The sequence below is a fragment of the Mixophyes fleayi genome, chromosome 8 (genome assembly GCF_038048845.1).
Source record: "Mixophyes fleayi isolate aMixFle1 chromosome 8, aMixFle1.hap1, whole genome shotgun sequence".
NCBI lineage: Eukaryota > Metazoa > Chordata > Amphibia > Anura > Limnodynastidae > Mixophyes > Mixophyes fleayi.
This window is the reverse complement of record NC_134409.1, coordinates 21,729,579-21,749,675: the sequence shown is the minus strand read 5'-3', so window position 1 is coordinate 21,749,675 and position 20,097 is coordinate 21,729,579. Positions and strand designations below refer to the sequence as shown.

At 38.8% G+C, this 20,097-nt stretch overlaps 1 protein-coding gene across 6 annotated transcripts in view; it reads right to left on the bottom strand.

Moving 5' to 3' along the window:
* ELAVL4 (ELAV like RNA binding protein 4) overlaps nucleotides 1-20,097 on the bottom strand; it is a 108,810-nt gene that overhangs the window by 16,287 nt on the left and 72,426 nt on the right. For 5 of the 6 annotated variants that reach the window (XM_075182055.1, XM_075182051.1, XM_075182050.1 and 2 more), the window contains exons 2-3: nucleotides 13,949-14,189; nucleotides 4,267-4,353 (exon numbers count right to left, since the gene is read on the bottom strand). In XM_075182055.1, the coding sequence (XP_075038156.1) occupies nucleotides 4,267-4,353; nucleotides 13,949-14,177 (316 nt within the window). In that variant the 5' untranslated portion in view covers nucleotides 14,178-14,189. The remainder of the gene's footprint in view (nucleotides 1-4,266; nucleotides 4,354-13,948; nucleotides 14,190-20,097) is intronic. The other variant, XM_075182052.1, reaches the window with a different exon arrangement.

Here is a 20,097-nt window from a genome sequence, read left to right as displayed (position 1 = left end):
ACAGAATAGGATCAGACACAGAACTGTGTTCTGTCACCAGAACAGCATATATTGTACTTGTCAGCTATTTATTATTAAATCAGGTATTTGGCTGAAAACTACATCTGTAGATATAAATTGTATAGTGCTACAGTATCTGTTCAGTAACTGACTGAGAACAAGAGATGGGTCTTGTCTTTGTACCAAGTGACAAAGCTTCTAACAAGGAAAGGTGGAGGTGTTGCCCATAGCAACCAATCAGATTCCAGCTATCATGTTCTAGATTGTACTAAATAAATGAGAGCTAGAATCTGATTGGTTGCTATGGGCAACATCTCCAGTTTTCCTTTTAAGAAGGTTTGATAAATCTATGGGAGTTCACTGGGGACTGTTTATCTTTAAAGAGCCACATGTATGCCTATGATCCATTTTCTGTACAGCAATGCTATAGCGTATAAGCTCTAATACATATGTGTTTGTAGTATCTATGTCTCTTTAAGGGCCATATGTCAGATGTTCACATGAACTCTGCAGTATATCGCAATGATGGTGTATGCGTATGGCTATTGGCTCTATGTAAGTAGAAGCTGCATGGGGCACATGCTTTTTTGTCAGCTCAGAATGTATGTAGCACAGAGGCCATTACTGGAATTCTGCTGCACAAATAGAAGCAGCTCTCATGCATAATGCAAGCTCTATGTCATGCAGAGGGGAGCAGCAGATGTGCCGGGAGAAGAGTCAGCACTGTAATTCTAAGGTTAAAATAAATGCAACCCACAGGGATCAAAAGGTAAAAATAACCCCGCACTAACGCAGAGACAGGAGAGCCAAAATCACTCTGCTGCCCCCATGTAGTCTGCTGATCATACACAGTCTGTGCCCAATGTCACCAGGAGACCGGCAACGCAATGTGTTCCTCTCCTGACACTGATAAAAGCAAATACTGGCAAACATGACTGGTGCACACTTCTCTTATTATCCTAATGTATTTGTGTAATAATACGTCTTGTCTCATCCCTGCTGACCACAGGACAAAGGGATGGGGGGAGGGGTTGAAGACAAAGGCCATACACAACATAATGACAGGGAATAATGGTTCTGTATTAAGAAGTCCAGATGTTGAGGGTTTAAAGTAAATCTGGTTTTCTGGCTATTTTGGGTTTGTAAGAAAATGATGTTCTGCAACATAAACCATAATGTAACTTATAACGTTTGGATCTGATATTAGCTAATAATGCATTGATACAGGGGCTGGATGGGCTGGGGGCATCTGCTCCCTGGACCGGTCCCATAGCTACCTTGGGCTGGGTAAATGGATTATCTACATTTTTTCCTTTAAAATGTTCCCAATAGGCTGCTGAGTTGAGTCATCCCCACTCCCCTGGCTAAAATTTGCCAGCCAGCCCCTGCATTGATAGTATATGATATAAAATATATTAAATGGAGATTGTAGATTGTAAGCTTGCGAGCAGGGCCTTCTCACCTCTAGGTCTGTTTTACCCAGTTTGTTTATTAGTTTACTATGTTTGTCCCCAATTGTAAAGCACTACGGAATATGTTGGCGCTATATAAATAAATGATGATGATGATGATGATGTTGGAGGCACAAGGTTATGGGTCTACCCGTAATTTTACTTTTGTAGGTACATCTTGTACCGAAAATCTGCAAAATCTACTAAATCAAAAGTCAGTATATTTTACTTGTTTTAACAGATTACTGTGTACAATACTTCATCATCTTCATCATCAACATTTATTTATATAGCGCCAGCAAATTCCGTAGCTCTTTACAATTAATACTGAGTCCTTAGTTCCTAATCGATAAGCTGCATTCTGATAATGACAGTAAGACCTTCCTCAACAGTGGATTTGATGATAGGTGAAGATAAGAAATCTATGTTTGTGGCTTATTTTACACCGTAGCCCAAATAAAGCTCGTAGGTTATATTGACTTACAGTGGACATTTTTTTCTGTTTAGAAAAAACTATTGTTAGTTATTTCCCACTACAGTAACTGCAAATTTCGAAAGCACAAGAAATGTAATTAGCTAGCAGAGGCAGGAAGAGGTCCAAGCAGAGATCGGAGCAGGCACATATTTAAACCAATCAAGCAGATCTGTACAGGATATTGTCTAATCATCTGTTCTATCTTGTCCTGAACGTCGCTCTTGTGCTTGTGTGTGAGACTAAGACAATTAAAGGACAATACCACCCAAGAAAAAATTTCCCCGTAAAACTAAGGCCGTTAATTGGAGGAGTTTATTGAATGTGCACTTTGAAGCTGATAGTCTATAAATAATGTAAGTGGATGATACTGTACACACAAGTTTCCTTGCGCTTTGTATTCAATTTTACATTCCAGTTTCCTTGAGTGTAGGCGACAAGATAGTTTAAAGAGCTTCCATGTGCTTTTACTCAGCAACAAATTACATAACAGCTTTGATCAGTGTAGTAGAAACTAAACAATAAACGTGGATGATTGGCTGCTATAAGTCACATCTTTGTACAATTATACATGTTAGGAGCAGCACGGTGGCTCAGTGCTTAGCACTTCTGCCTCACAGCACTGGGGTTATGAATTCGATTCCTGACCATGGCTTTATCTGTGTGGAGTTTGTATGTTCTCCCTGTGTTTGCGTGGGTTTCCTCCGGGTGCTCTGGTTTCCTAACACACTCCAAAAACATACTGGTAGTTTAATTGGCTGCTATCAAATTGACCTTAGTCTCTGTGTGTGTATGTCAGGGAATTTAGACTGTGATCTAACAATAGGGCAGGGACTGATGTGAGTAAGTTCTCTGTACAGCGCTGCGGAATTAGTGGTGCTATATAAAAAGCCGATGATGTGGATGCTACTGATTTATTCTCAAAGTTTGTTTAAAAATGTTTGTAATGACATTTGACTCTTTCTATCTCAGACCACAACAAATAGTATTAATAATATTGCTAGGGGTTATGTAGTCTTATTTATAAAGATGGACAAGTATATTTTGCAATCTTTATTAACCAAGTCCACTGTCGAGTGCCAGTAGTTTTGGATCAGATCTGCACTAAACACATATTACATGGTATACATGCATCTATAGCAAACATCTAAGCTTTTATCAGACTAATTCAATTTATACTGGCCATAACCATTACAATCTGATTGGATCGCTGCAATCCAATCAGATATGTGGGTACTTTGGCCACATGGGAGCCAGCTTGCACATTTCTAAAGAGATTTTAGAGATCCAACCCAATCAGATTGAATGTGAAATTGTCTACAATTGTATTTATGAACCTATATTTAAATGATGAACTAAGATACTTAGCTACAAAATGTATTTAGCCTGGGGGGGCTCCAAATATTATGGGAAATTGTAAGCAAAATATATATTTTACTTACAATACTGCAATAATACATTAATAAACTTACCTCAAAAAATGTTTAGATCATTTTAATATGCAGGAAACAAAGTGGCAAAAAACAGACTTCTCAATCCTCATCCTGTGACTGCGATTGATCCCTGATATAGGATTCGATACATAGCTAATATATATATGTACAGCTATTATACGCATTAATGTATTTCTATAATATGAAAGACAAGTACAAACCAAGTGAATTATATGAGATGTAACACTATATTTACACTAAAAGCATGATCTCAGTGTGGCACTCAAGCTGAATAAGTCCCCAACCCTGAATTAACCCTACTGGAAAACTTATCGAAAATGATGTAAAGAGTCTCAAAAATTATCCCAAACACCTCTAAATCGTATATTGTTATACAGGACGTGCTATACATTATGGGGACACCTGAGACTGGAATAAAGGAAACAAGGGGGTGTTGGTCATAGCACTCGATCATATGTTTACTTTTCCAAACAGCACTCAAAACATTACATTCTGAATGGTTGCTATGGGCAACACTACCTTTTCTCTTTGCACCAATGTTTATAAATGTCCACCATTAGGGGGCCTACGGCTAAGCACCAGTTAACTAGTTTTCTCATTGAGAACTCTATACGGCTAAGCACCAGTTAACTAGTTTTCCTGGTGAGAACTCTATACAGCTAAGCACCAGTTAACTAGTTTTCCTGGTGAGAACTCTATACCCCAGTCCAATAATTCTGACACTGGCGCTCTTGGAGCATTATAAAGTGCCATGCTCAGTTCCCAGCCCCATACATACAATGGCCCCTAAACCGCTTGAGCACCAGGGGACCTGCAACGCGTGACACGTTGTAGACCCCTCCAGCACTGAGCTAGAGTATATCAAAAAGCAGTAACAAACACTACTGACCTTTCCCAAAGATAGGGCCCTCTTCAGTAAGGGGTTTCCATTTTGTGCCAGTGGCTAAATCCTTCAAGTGTTCCTCCAATTGTGTGCCTATGGCAAAAATCCTTAGTGAATAGGGCCCAATAATAGTTATTTCTCTATATATTAAATATATATATATCATACATGTACAATATTAAATTTGGGAGCACAACCTACTCCAGAAAAAAAACAATCAGCAAAATATAAGATAAAAGACAAGAGAGCATATTAAAGAAAAACAGGTATATACTGTACTAAAATTGGTCTATGTTTTCAAGCAATTTAACAAGTTCATGCAACTTTAATTTTCTAATTTGTATATTTTCTCCTGCAACTTTTTTTCCCCAAACGCATTGTTTTACCATTCTGGTTTCCGTCCGTGTGTTTCACCAACCCTTCCATAACATTAGGGCAGAATTGTTTATTGTTGTAGACCTTGGATATGCCACAGAACTGCTTTGTGGATTCAGCACTATCGAATGTACTCGGTAATGCTGATCTATATCGTGTTCAAGGGCAATGTATTTAAAAAAAAAAACCAAAAAAAACTCTGCCAGGGTGATAACAAGGCCTTAGAAGAAGAAAACCAGAGTGAAGAAGCAATTGATTTATCATATACATTACTTGCTATCCTATTGAGAAAACTGAATGCGATCTAATGAATGGTCTGCATGGGTTTACATGTCACTCCCACAGAACATAACAGAAATACTTTAATATGTATTACAATGGCCATTATAATAGACAATAGAGCTTCTCTTCCTCAGGAGTCGGGAAAAATTTATTAAATAGTGGTTAGGGGGCAAAAAAAAAGCAAATCAAAGTTTTTAATGACAAGTCTGCAAGTCATATGCACAGTGTGGATTTATAGGCTCATATTTTGAAAGTTCTACTTCAATAATGTGTGTAAAGTTGTGCGACATGTTAAAATTACAGTACACTTACTGTGGATTTAGTCATTATTGGATGGTAGACAGTATACCTAATTTAGCAGCTTTTAATCAGTTAATTTCACCTGTTTAAAGTCTATACACAGTGGAGGCTGCCATTTTGTCTAATACATATTTTCAAACTCCCCCATGCCTCCCTGATGGCACGATTTGTGAATTAACCAAGATTCTGGAGAATACACCCAATCAATTACATAAAAATTAGCGGCAACCCTGAGGCACTATCAAATCATGATTGGATATGCTTAATCTGGCACAGGCGTGGCCAATTAATGACAGATTAACCATTTTCCCACAGTAAGGTGGAGCGGTGGCAGAATGTAGCAGGAAGCGCAGCTAGCCAATGCCGTGAAACCCACGATTGCCAAAATTGTGTGAGCTACCCTTCAAATCTAAGGGGTAGATTCATTCAAGCCTTCTAAAGAGGAAAAGTGTAGCTGTTGCCCATAGCAACCAATATGATTCTAGCTATAATTTTCTACAATGTACTACATAAATGATAGCTAGAATCTGATTGGTTGCTATGGGCAAAACCTCATTTCCTTTTAAGAATGTTTGATAATTTACCCCTAAATGTCCCTGCTAGCCTTAAGGAATACTGATCTTTACAGAACCACTAAAAGGGGTATCCCTACCTTCAGAAGAGGCTTTGTCTGTGCCTTTTAGATATATATGTACATCAAGAAGCAATTGTTATTATCTTTGACCTTAGATATGACACATAGCTGCTTTCATAATATAATTTGTATCCAATGCAGAAAGCTTATCAGAGCTGTGTCTTATTCAAGGGATCTAAACATAAACAATTATGCCTGATTATACAAATACATGGCTAAAATGCACATATAATGCAAGGAAAACCCCCCAATTTATAGACTCCACACCCTTAACCATTAAGCATCGCCCCCTTTTCAGGGTGAGCCTCGGCAATGAAAATTTCCTGCACACCCTGCATTATAGGTATGCAAGCTAATCTTTAGACAAGATTGTTTTATAAATGCCCCCTAAAGTGTTTAAAAAAAGATATCGGAGGGCATGATACAAGTCAATAAACCAAAGTAATCTAACGATGGGAAACCAGTTTATTAAAACAACACAAATGTTCAACAAATCTACGATATAAAATTAACTATTATGGTTTCTTGTCATCAATACTATTATGGAATACTACTATTTTGTTTGTATGTCATAAAGAGCCTTTTTGGAATAATTTTAGGAATGTGGAACACGTTTTGCAGATCTTATGGAAGATATGGTAAGGAAGCAGATTCTAGACAGCTGTCTCTTCCTTTACAAACCCCTCTGTGCATTGTGATGTCCCACACATGGGAACAAAACACATTTGATTGTGATTAAGGGGAAAAAAAAGGCCAGAATTTTAAACGCAGAAGAGGGAGGTGTGAGAGAGCGAGGAAAGGGAAGACGAGCAGCCTGGCAATTATCGCTGCCAACGTGGGCTTCAACGGACTATCATAAACAATACATCGGGCATTACAGGATTTCATTCTCATCTGACGCACTGAGGAATAAGATCACATGGTTTAACTCTTTGGTGGAGTGCTAAAGTAACTCAAAATGATTTATATTCTGAGCTTTTCAAGACAGGGACTGCGTCGGATGTTGCATATATTGCAGAGACCTGCAATAACTGGAATTCAGGTGCTCCCAAATCCAGCATCGCGTCCGTCTAGATCTGTCCTCCCTTTCAATGGTACATAGCATAGGCTCAGATTTTGAAAACAATTAAAACATTAATCTGACACACTAGACAAACCAACATGGTGTAAACTATTATACTTCTATTATACCAGAACTTTTATATGTCAATTTATATGTAACATGTTGGCCAGAACTGGATATTTTTATTAGTTGTATGTTAATTATTAATTCCTGACATATTTAGAGATAACAAATATGTTTTCTCTCAATTTATTCCCTCTTGAGTGAGCAATGTGGTAATGTAGAGCTAAAAACGGAACTGAAAGGTTATTGTGAAGAGTTGCACTGAACAGTAGATTCTAAAAATACATTGATTCGTTCATTTCCAGAGTGTGCTACTTAGACTGTGTTTTCGATGAATTCCATTCAGCCACATCATGCCTTCCTTTGATGGGACCATGCCCTGAAAATCTGGGAATGCCACTTCTGGCTGTTTAATATGAAAGTGCACAAGTACAGTAACCCACAGCAAAGGGCACCTACCTACACAGCAAAGGGCACCTACCTACTGCCAGAGCAGCCCATGCAGCCACTATGGGGCCCCTGCAGCCATCTATGGGGCCCATGCAGCCATCTATGGGGCCCAGCAATTAGATATGCCCAGTGATATACGTCCATCCTATCCTGGATGGACATTAGCGCAGCGGAAGTTGTTTGGGTTTTCAGTTCAATCCCGATAATTCCCCTCATAGCCAAATCTTGCTCCAGGGGCCAGATGAGTTACTCCCCTGCGCGGCAACTTAACAGATATTAACTTTGATTGATCTAGTCCTAGTTAGACAACAACAGCAAATGTGCACTGTGTTTGGTTGCTGTGGGCTTTTGCACATTTACATTTTGTTAGCAAATAATACCATATGTTCCTAAGTGCTTGCAGTCATAGATATGTTTAGGAGACAAAGAAACATAAAAAAAGGAAACTTTCATCACATACATAAAATATACAGCTAATAGGCTGTGTAAAATGAAATATTATTGAACTTTCCATTGCATTTAATGAGGGACGTATCAATTACTAAACCTCTCATTGAGGCCAGCAGGGTATCATACTAAACGTTAACTATTAACAAAAGTAAACAGGTTTTTTGTAAAGGAATTTATTGACATGTTCAATGGTTTAAGGATATAAGGATCATAGTTTTCCTTTAAAAGCTTGTATATATGTGTCTCAAAAGCACCTCCATTTAGTCATCCCAATGCTGCCTGCAGTATTTGCTTGCCTTTAATATAGCAGATATGTAGGTCTGTGAAGCATAGTGTAGAGTTCCCTAGTGAATTCCGTTATCTGCACTTGTCCTGTGATTATAAATCATCTCTTGATATGGTAGTGTCAAATCAAGATAGAGTCTAATATTTATGTAGGAGAGACAAAACAAGAAAGGAGATTAAACAATATGGATGTGTGAACGCTTCACATAGAAGTGTGGTTGACAGGAGCCTAACATCAATAATGTGCTGTAGGAGGACCCTGCTCATTCCGCTGTCTAACTGTGACTTCCTGCTTTCCCTCCTTACATCATGACACTGCCTCTGTCACATGTCCTCACTTAATCACACAAGGGGAGAAGTCAGCACCAGATCAGTAAACACATCTCCTGAAATACTCTGTGTCGCCGTGAACATTCCAATGACCTCATCAGCTGCAGTTTCTTCTATTTCAAAATGATGGACTCACAGATGTGCAGGAGCTAAAGATTCATAACAAAAAGCTATACTAGAGCCTTTGGTTATGCTAATGTCTATGATAGTGATCTGTTACAGGTTTTCAATTTACGTCTGGAAAATTACGACGACGGTCTTTTATGTGGGGCTGGCTTTTGGGAGGAACCACTGATGGCACTAGACACACCCCTCTGTAAATCAAGCCACGCCTCCTATGGCAATAGCCACTCCCTTCCATTGGGATAAGGGAACCCCTGCAATGGAGATCATACAGGGCCCTGCCTTTACAAAACTACTGCAGACAAATCTGCATGTAAGGAAGGATAACACTAACTTGTCCTATGTGGCTTTAATAGCTGCTACCTATTTGCTTTGAAAATGTTATATGTTATGGAATTTACACAGTGACTGATTTATGTCATAAAGACTTTGTCTGCAAAATTGTGCATATATTGTAGCAGAGGGTTATAAATAGAATGCTGCGCTGTGGTTATAACATTGTCCAGACGAGAACATGGAAGCTACACAGCATAGAAAGGCTGGCACCTCTTTTTATACATTCATCTTTTTCCTGCTGTCTGTGAGTGCATCTTGCAGCAGGTACTGTACATGCAGACTGCTTATTAGCCTAGATCAGACGTGACTTGCTTTCACTGTCTGTCAATTGAGCTGTTCACAATTTAAAGACTCTTCATCCCCCCCTGCCACCCCCGAGCCCTAGAGCAGCTCCCTGTCATGTGTGTTTGTGTGTTTCGTGAGTGTGTGTGCGTGTGAGGGGGGGGGGGGGTGTGTTTTTTTTAACAGCTGCCTTCCCTGCCTCCTCCTATGCAAATGATGCTGACTGGCACACATTGCATATTGCTTTATCTGCACTGAGCCTAACATGGGCTATCTTTCTTCATGTATATATTCTAATTCCCTTTGGAGATGCAGTTCATTATAAATACATCACATACCGGCAGGTCACCTGCGAGATAAGGAACCTGAGAAAATGTATTTCAATATACTTGGATGGGGGTACTCATAAAATAGTTGCCGTTTTATCTAGAAATGCTTTAATTTGAAAAGGATCCTTGACCTATTCACAGCATTATATAGGTTACAGATAATAGGGTAATCTCTAACTGTGAATTACAGATATTAGAAGCTATAGAAGATTCTGTGACAAAGGCACACGGGTCATGGAAGGTGACTTCCAATATCCTGGGTGTGTTTGTCCTTAAAGTGCATACGTTCTCACAATGGACACGGAGATTACTGCATTGTAATGCAGTGCTTTTACAGATTATATTCATGACTGTGCATTATATGTTGATAGAAGCCTCAAACAACCACAATATAAGCAATGAACAATGATGTGCAGAAATGACGGAGCTTCTGATTGATCTCTGCTACTGATCTACAGGACTGTGGATAGTACATGGGGAGTGGTATATGAATTAGACAGTGAGCTCTCACTAGAAGCATCCTCTCCACCCTCTGTCTCATGTTTTCCTCAACAACCTCATATCTACGCGTCCTGCTTTTATGTGTCATTTGTATTTTGTGTGATTTACCATTCTGACAGTCCGGCTGTGCGGACTTTTGTGACATCTTATAAATATAAACCATGATGATTGCATGAAAGACCAGATTACTGTATTATATAGGTACTATCTCAGCCCCCTGAAAAAGTATTCAGGTAGAGTGAGAATAAAAAGACAGTTGTCAGCGCTTATCGGCGTCTTCGCAGCTAAAATTTAAAGGGGGCGGTGGCTTGTAAAGGCAAACTTGCCTTTACAAGCCATCGCCCCTTTAAATTTTAGCTGCGAAGATGCCGATCTCCCGCGAGATGAAAAAAACGGGGTATGATACATTTACCCCCAGGTATTAGTTGATATCATGATGAAAACATTTAAGCCTGCATCCCGGCGTCAAGGGCACCTCATTATATGCAGGTCCTACACTGACCTGTAAATGTTTTGATCAAAATATGAACTAATACCTCATGGTTTCATTTTGCTAGATACACACAGATATGCGGTGTAAAGGATAAGCGCTGACAACTGTCCTTTGTTTTGTATACATATATGGGCATTTATATTGCCACGCAGCTGGTGCCATATATAATGTGGGATATACCGAGCGCAGGCTTGTTTTTTCTCAGGTAGAGTGAGAATGGCATAATTAGCTAAGGCTACAAAGGGCACAAAGACTGAACCTTGTGTGGTCAGAGGTTTTTGACATTTAACACATTGAGCCCACTAAGCAATTTCCCCTGTCGTTCCAATGCAAGGACAACCATAAAGCAAGCTTATAAATACCCTAGCACCCATTCATGTCACTCTGGCCTCATTTAACCATCTAGTTTCCGCTGAACAGCCAAGTAAGTCTCTTTCTCCAGCCTGGCCTCTGTAGAGCTGTGATGGATCATGAGGGACCTGTTTTACTCTTAATTTAAAAAGCCAGAATTAATTACGTAGCGGAAATTAAAGTTATAATAAGCTCACTTTATGGCTACATTGTTTCTATTTTTTCTTTTCCTGGTTCCATCTCTGCATCGTTACAAGACAATACAAGATATGAATCACAGCTATTGACTATTGTCCTTCTAACATATTTCTAATTAACCATTGTATCATTAGGCTGAACATAATAGGCATGATTCATTAAGGAAAGTAAGGCAAAAAAATGAGTACGATTTCTCCTGGACAAAACCATGTTACAATGCCAGGGGTGCATATTAGTTTATTATTTTGCACGTAAGTTAAATACTGGCTGTTTATTCATGTAGCACACAAATAATTAATAGCTTTATTTTTACACTGAAATTTGATAGAGGACGTGCCCTACCCCAACTATAAATCTGTTCCCACATTTGAAATGTAGCTCCCCCTCCAATGCAACATGGTTTTACCCAGGTGCAAAGTTTTTTTGTTTTACCTTCCTTAATGAATCAGGCCCAATTTTTATACAGTTTTTTTCTAGTGACGTGCTTAGTTCAATGCATGTCCTATCTTGTATGTGTCTTTTGACTTAACAATTGGGATATAAACCCCCCCACTGCAGAAAATCTCCCCAAATTCACAAAACGACTCCAGCACTAGAACTAAGGGAAACCGTCAAACATTCCAAAAACCTCTAGAACAACTGGGTTCTAGTACAATTCTCAAACGGATGTAAACAAAAAGATAGGTGGGTTTACAAAAACCAAATCAATCTTTTGTTCTGTTACTATATGCCTGTTGCTGTCATCAAGGTAACGTAGACAAGATTAATCCAATAATAATTGTGTCAGATTAGACAGAACTATATTTTCATCTACCTTCCTATTGGGATCTCAACTGACAATTTTAGAGGATCTCTGGTTTTGGATTCCAGCTTCTATAAAGATAGCAATGCTGGGAAAGACAGTCGTGAAAGGCTGCATTGCTTACAAAAAGCTTGCTGTAGAACATACTTCCTTTAGGGATTTTACAGATGGATGATTTTCTCTGTGTCTGTGTGCATTCGATCTGAGGGTCCGTTCATTAGCATCAAAATGCAGCTAGAACGCACCGCTTAATAGGGAACAATTGGGGGAGATTTATGAAAAAAAAAAGAGCTAATGCACAGGAAAATTGTGATGTTGCCTACAGCAACCAATCAGAATGCAGCTTATTTTCATAGCACAGTTTAGAAAATGAAAACAAACATCTGATTGGTTGCTATGGGCAACTCCATAAATTTCCTGGGTAATTGTTTGCATAAATGTTTCCCATTGTTCCCTAAGAAGATAAGCTGGTCTGTATACACAGCAGCTTTCAATGTCGACACAGAGCGGCTGATCAACACAGGAAAATATTGCATGCTCTCTTTTCTTTCATTGATCCGTCATTCTGTGTTTGTACTGAAAGCTGCTGAGTAAAGACCAGCTTATCTCCATAGGGAACAATGATCCTTATTTTGAGGTGTTTCGATGCAGACAAAGTGCCTTTGTATAAATTACTCTTATTATCTTTTTAGAGAGAAAGCTATATTTTAGATTTGTGCAAACATGGCATATAGCCAAGTGATGTATAATTATTGTACCACCGATTCCATAAGTTTATGAGGCATCAGAGGTAAAAGCTTCAAAGGAAAAATTAAGGAAAAAAAATGAGAAAGTTGTTTATGGTTTTTAACTATTCTCCATGTCAAGTCCTTAAGCTGTGGCCATTTTGTTGAAGACCACATTCTATTTTCAGTAGGCCATTCCTCTTTTGACTGACAGAAATCTTTGCTGCTGGCAGGTATGATACTATTCTTCCTCTTATTATTATTATTATTATTATTATTATTAATAATAATAATGATAATAATAATAATAATAATAGTAGTAGTAAAATAACTGTGACTTGCTCAATTTGCTCTGAGAACACACTCAAATTCGCAAATAAAAAATAAATTTGACATGGATGTGTTAGTTATAGTCCTTGAGGGAAGCAATTTTCTTTGTGCACCTCAAACCCTGGGGGAGATTCAATTGCTGGTGGTGTGACGCACGACATCGCACTGCGCATATTGCCGGCAATTACGGTACAAAGTGCCGCCAATAGAGGTGCGAGGGAATAATAAACGGAGATTCTAGTTGGATCTCCGCCGTCAGGTGTTTTTGAAGTTGGATTCTATTGAGGAAGTCAGTTGTGCAAAACAAAACTGCTTCCCTCTGTGGGTGGAGATAGCACAGAAAATTGACATGTTGAGTTTTAAAGTTATTTCTACCTCAGAATATGCTTATTTTAATTACAATAGGTATGTAATTCCACCAGGCAAATTTCTTCAGAAATTATAAAAATGTAAGGTATATAGCACACTTGCCAGCATTGTCAACATGTTTCCCGGGAGGTCCGGGGTGCAGGAAGGTGTGTGGAGGTGGGGCTCGAAGAATCGTGTCATTAGCCCCAAAACGGACATCACTACTATGGACCAATAAAAACAAGGGGCGGGCCACTATGATGAGTCCATGACGTCACTAAGCCCCACCCCCTCCGTTTAGTTTACACAGCCGGTCAGGATCAGGGAGAATTGCCTGCTCTTCCTGGAGTCGGGAGGACTCCCAGAAATTCGGGAGTCTCCCGGACATTCCGGGAGAGTAGGCAACTATGGTATATATGGTATATAGGGCTGTTTGAGATAATATTATTACACCATTTATTTTGCAAATTGTTCAATTGTTTGAGATTGATGTACATATTACTCCCATATTTTTAAAGTTAACTTTTGTGAGTCTTATTATCGTTTCCTACTCTAGATATATCTGTACTAATTGCTCCATGTTACTTGTGTGCTGAAGACATCTCTGAGACAACAGTGATTAAGCTGTATACATGTACCTGTGATTTTATCCCGCACCAACTTGCAGGATTCAATCTCCCCAATGCTGCCAAACAGACTCCTGAACTCTTCCTGTGTCATGTTTTGCGGCAAATAGTTGACTATGAGGTTAGTTTTGCTGTCATCTGTGGCTGCCCCTGTCTGCATAGGAGAAGGACAGTTCCTACTGTTACTGGATGGTCCATTGCTCGTATTGGAAGTTGGGCCATTCGACACCTGAGGTTCCATGGTGCTAATTATCTGCAAGGCAAAACACAAAAGTATAAGGATTAAAGGATAAATATGTACTGTACATTAAATAATAGCATGCACATGAGGTCTTTTCTAAAGCCTTAGTTAAAACCAACTGATTTGTATACATATCTAGCAACAGTCCCGATTTTCCTGCGACAGTCCCGATTTCCGGCAATCAAAAAGGGCAAGGCCTGCCAGAAAGGGGGAGTGCTCTTGTCCGAAACGTTTAGAGGTATGTGTTATTAGGAGAAGCAGCCCAAAGGAAGTAATTAGTACATAAACTTCAAAAGCATGATACTTTCCCAGTATTAGCGATTCAAGCTATACATCTGGACTATATTCCCAGACAACTGTACTTTAAAATTGTAACCTACCTACCATTATAGATCTATGGCCCCTCCTTTTAATTCTTCCTATTGCTATATAATACCAATGCAAAGGCTGCTCTCACATAAACAGTAGCTCCAGGATCCTCCGTCTGCAAATTCTACCAGTCACCGCAATTTGCTGGTAGCAAGGTACGGACAGATGGATGAGCCGCAGAACAGCAAACTAGACTGAAATGCAAATACAGCATTAAATGCCACAACTGTACATTTTTTTTTTGTGCTGTCCTTGACAATCTGTGATAAAAATAAATAGGTACAGCCGAACGGGCAAACCTTGAAGAGTGCTCCTGAAAATAGCTTTCCTAGTTATTTTGTAGCTTTTTTTGGAATTAAGCCAGATGAATAATAAGGAACAATTATGTAAGACACAACATTGGGTTGATTAAACGGTGAAAGACAGAGGGCAACTAATGACCTATCTGTTCATCCTTGTTTGCAAGCAGGATTTGAGTGACATTTGCTTTATTTAACGCGATAAAGGGCCATGTTTATTTCAACTTCCAGGTTGATGTGTATTTAATATAGTTTTGGGGCTTTAATGCAACTAATTAGCCTTCTAACAAGCTACGTTACTGTATGATTTAAATCAGTGGTCGATGTGGAAATTTAGAAGTAGCTGTATGGAAAATGTAAGTGAATATAATTTTTACAATGAGGGCAGTAGGAGAAGTGGCGGTATGGCATATATATATATATATATATATATATATATATATATATATATATATATATAACAACCCACTTCTACCACTGATTTAAATTTAAAAATATGTCCACACATTTTGACTGCAACTTTAATTGTAATTCTTTATGCTCCATTGAATGATATAATCCATCTAATTTTAGGAGCATTATTAACAAATAAAGGGTTATTCGCTGGCAAAAAGCACAAGAGGCGTAATCTACAGCAACCAATGTGGTGTTTGCTTTAATTGTCGAAAGCACTACGCTGATGAAAGCTGATTGCTGATTGGTTGCTATGAGCTTGGGCATTTTTGTAGCAATGTTTGTTAATGCCCCGATGGAGTGATTAGATATAACATACATCCACACAGGTAACACAGCATTAAGAGGTTCATTCAGCGATGCGCATACTCAGAAGCAAAAAAGCTTATTATACATCAAAAACGCAATTTGCGTACTTTTCAATATGACCCCCTCAGTGTGCTTTGTATATGATATCCAGAGTTTTCACAGCGGAGGCACTTCTATGTGCCAGGGAAACAGCGTTTCCCATTGAATGCTCTGTGTTACTAATTGTGATTGTATTTTTTTTATGGTTGAGAAACACAGAATTCTAAATTAACCATGTGACTCATCCCTCAAGAACATTGCTCAGTGATTTGCATTGTTCTAGATCAACAGTGTCTAAGTATGAAAACTATGAAGAGAGAGAGAGAAATAGGAAGATAATAGGAAGCTCAATCTGCATATGTACATCTCTGGTAGTTAAGCACACAAGGTATGTTAATTAATGAAAATTAATAAGTCCATTTGTGTACCGTATCTTGCGTGTAATAACTGACTTTACACCAATGAACGCAATTGCATGCATGTAATTTAAACGCAAATGACACTTACGACTGCCTACAACTTAATGGGGGGGGCAGAGGTGGGAAAGCTCAGACTAACGTAGGCCATGTATATTAAGTGCGTTCCGACACAGATGCGGCTAATTCAAGCCCTGTGTTTCTCGTAGGTAAACCTTGGTTTCAGCCGAAACATTTGCACCTGATACAGGTGCACCGACTAATAGTGATGATTGACGCGGCATCGTCTTTGCAAAATCTGGCACAGAACATGTGTAAGTAAGATAGACCGTAAGAACGCATTGTATGTACAGTACGCTTTCAGGACAACTTGTTTCATGTATTTAATGTACAAGAATTAAATTATAAAAATAAAAATAATATATATATTTTAAACCAACCATATATTTTTATTAATGATGATACTGTTTAGAGTTCATTTGTTGTATAATATACACGTGTTCAGACGTGACTTTATACTGCGCTTGTGTGTATACTGCAGTCTGTTCTGTGTGTCTGTGTAAGACAAGTACTATTTAGGAAGAATGTATTTATACCCAGGTTCAAATCGAAACCGCATCTTGAGATCCCCTTGGATTTGAATACGGTCAGAACTACGCTCAAGCTTCGGACTCATTTTTAAAATGCGTTTTGCGTGCAAGTTGCATTAGGATTTGAATCAGGTCCACAATAACTAAATAGCAGTGAGCGTACAATCTATATTTTGAAATCTAAACACACTCTACACATTAATAATTGAAAGTGATGTCTGGAAAAATATCACCTATAAGAAATTCTGATACGTTTGGTTAAATATAAAAATTAATATCTTGACCATGCCCCATAGTCCTATAAAAGGAAAATTATCCCTGTAATATAAATATTTCTGTACACGCTGCTTCCAAAAACCATTGGGGGGTGAAGATTTCCTTTGTGAAACCTGGTGGTGGTCCTAGGGCTTTCTGTATGTTGTATACATTTAAGATTAAATAAATCATAATTCTGAATACATTCTTGAATAGATGCCACAAAAGGATACATATAATGATAACACTCAGATTATTGAGGATGCAGTTTGAGCTCAGGCCTAGGGCCGTCTCATATGAAAGTAAAGTTCCCACACAGACAGACCTCTCTCACATCCCAAGAATAGTAAATACGCTCCCCCTTGCTGCAATGTGCATCTCAAGTGATGGAATCTCGGTCACATCTCCCTAGTTCCCCGGCGAGTCAATTCAAGCCATTGTGATGCTCAAACCTAATCCATACCTACCTGAATCTAGGGCAGTCACTGCGAGGCCCCCTCCCTGGTTTTCCTTTCACCAGCCTCAGCATTTACACAGTTCCCGTTAATGGCACTTGTGAAGCAACCTCCTTTAGTGTGGAAAGAGAAATCTTTCAAAGTGTGTATGACACTCGGAGCCACTTCGCACCTGCTCTGCAGATCTGCTAATTTCACGCTTGCCGCTTCATATCAGGAATCCTCTCAGACAGATTGAGGTCCCTTAACTACCCCTGGTGTATACCGGTGTGGGTCACATGCCCTTGTGAATCCTTAAGTCGTTGCTTCACGTATGGATTGTAGGTCCATCTATTAACCCTTTCACTGGAGGTAGAAAGCACTCTTTGGGTGATGGAGCATAAAAGGCTTTCATGATGCCTCTGCAAAAATCCAGGGTAAGCACCTGTCTACCAGATTGTAAAATGAAATGTGAAGGTCATTAATGACTGCATCATTTAGATGGCTTCAGATGGAGAAGTCAATCAGTGCACCAAATATGCACAATGCATTCCTGTTATACAGATCGCTCGAACAAGAAGAGTGGATGTAGAAGGCTAAATGGAAATATCTAGACATTTACTGTACATTACTTAAAAAGAATAACATTATGCATACTATCAATTCACAAGGAACTAGTGACACACCTCTGTGATGTCACCAGTTCCTTATGAATTGTGCCTCGTGCCTCAGTATCCATTGACAACTTAGGTGAGCTTGTAACGTTTTTTTTTTATGGATATGTATGTTTGCGGGCAATTAATGTGAATTTCTAAACTATTTTACCTATAGTACAGCATATTTAGTCAGACAGACTTTATATAATACCAGATGCGCCTAATTTGTAGGATATTCAATGTGCAGCATTTGAGTCTGAAAATACCACATACCACACTATAATTCTACTTGTGCTCTTCTGTTTAACAAGGGTAGCGTGTCGCAGTTAAAGGGGAACGTTACAACTGACGCGACAAGTAACCTGCACTTGATTAAGCCCCATGTATTACATAAACATGCTCCACCCACACACACAGCTTTTTTTAAGCTAGTTTTGTAAAATAAGGCTAGAAAACTATTTTGCCTAACCAATCCATCCAGTGTGTACTCAAGAATAGATCCCAGATTACCTGCCACTGACGTTAATGCAAGGTAAAATAAACCTGGATATTGTCGGTGGGGTTCATAAACGGTGACACTGTTGCAGTTTATAATCTGAGTTTTGGTGTTTGGCTCTTATAAGGTTAATATGGACCCATGGACATTTATTACATGCGCTCGCTGAACCTTGTGGACTCAGAGTGTGACATGTTTTGCTGCCACTATTTTTGTGCATTTGATTGCGCAGATCTGCTCTAGCATACATTCCAATTGAATGTTCATGTGGATATAGCATAAGGAAACAGTGGCTGCTGTAGGGCCCGGACCAGGGTTTTCATATAACTGATACAGACTGTTCCCAATATAGAATCCCCTGTAGCACCAAATTTTAGGATAGTGTTGGATCTGGAAGACTTATTTCCCGGTCTCAACCTAGAGCTGCCTCAAACACACAGATAAGTACTATTCTTCCATTCTACCATTATTCTAAAAAAAAACAAAAAAACGAAATATATAAAAGGACGCAGAATTCAGATATGTTTAGGCATATAGCAGCGCCAGATCTCCTCCAGATCTCTCTGTTTGATTCTTTCCACATAAAAAAAACGTGTAGCAGCAATCAAATCATGACCGATTGTGAGCCAATACCCTCTACGCGTTTCGCCGGAGAGACTTCATCAGGAGGGGTCAATATGGTGGATTTAAAAATTGTGGTACTTTAGGCCACGCCTCCAAACCACCAGGACATGCTCCAGTTAGATCCACCCTGCCCTCAAATTGCCACGCCCCTTTTTGCATCAACGGACAACGTCCCTCTAAAAACAAGATAGTTGGAGGGTATTCAGTTTATGTATCAGATCCATTGTTTTGTCAAGAACAAGACCGGAATCAGCGTTTGTCCTTTAAAACATTGTACTGTCGATAGTAACATTTACCTTTTATCTTTAGAAATATTTCTGGGTCCCTTGCTGTAAAAATCTGAAACACTGTCGATACATCAGTTTAATTCCAGGGTATAAAGCGAACCTGTCTCAACATTGATAAATTCTCATTCGGCTACAGACAAAACATCCTCTGATGTGCAGTAATTTTTGTTCTCATTCTTGTTACCGTGATTCATTTGGCAAAATCTTTATATCGGTTAGTAACATTCAGGCACGTAAGCCTGCACGCTGTTTACTATCATTTTCTATTCCCTTCTTTCCACTTTCCGGCAGAACACTGCTTTTTAGACTGGAAGACAAATTATTCCGTGTCTGAATGCCTTTAAAAAAGCAAATTAATTCTAGCAGCTAATGATTTAAATTGTGGCATGACCCCTATCTCTAATTTACACTTGAATTATTTATCCGGGAAACGGCGCAGTCAGGAAATCTGAATCATACCTTTTTACTACTTAAAATGCCAGACTGATTAATTAAGATAAATAAATCAAAATGAAAAAAAAAAAAGTTACATTTATCTGTGATTATAATTTAGCTGTTGCCAATTGATTTTTATAAAACATTAAGTACATTTTTGCTCGCCCGGGTAGACTTCACCATCATAGTTTGGGAAAATACGAAGAAAAACTTGTTTAGTGAAGTTCCAGAGAACTTTAAGAGATTGGAATTATGTCA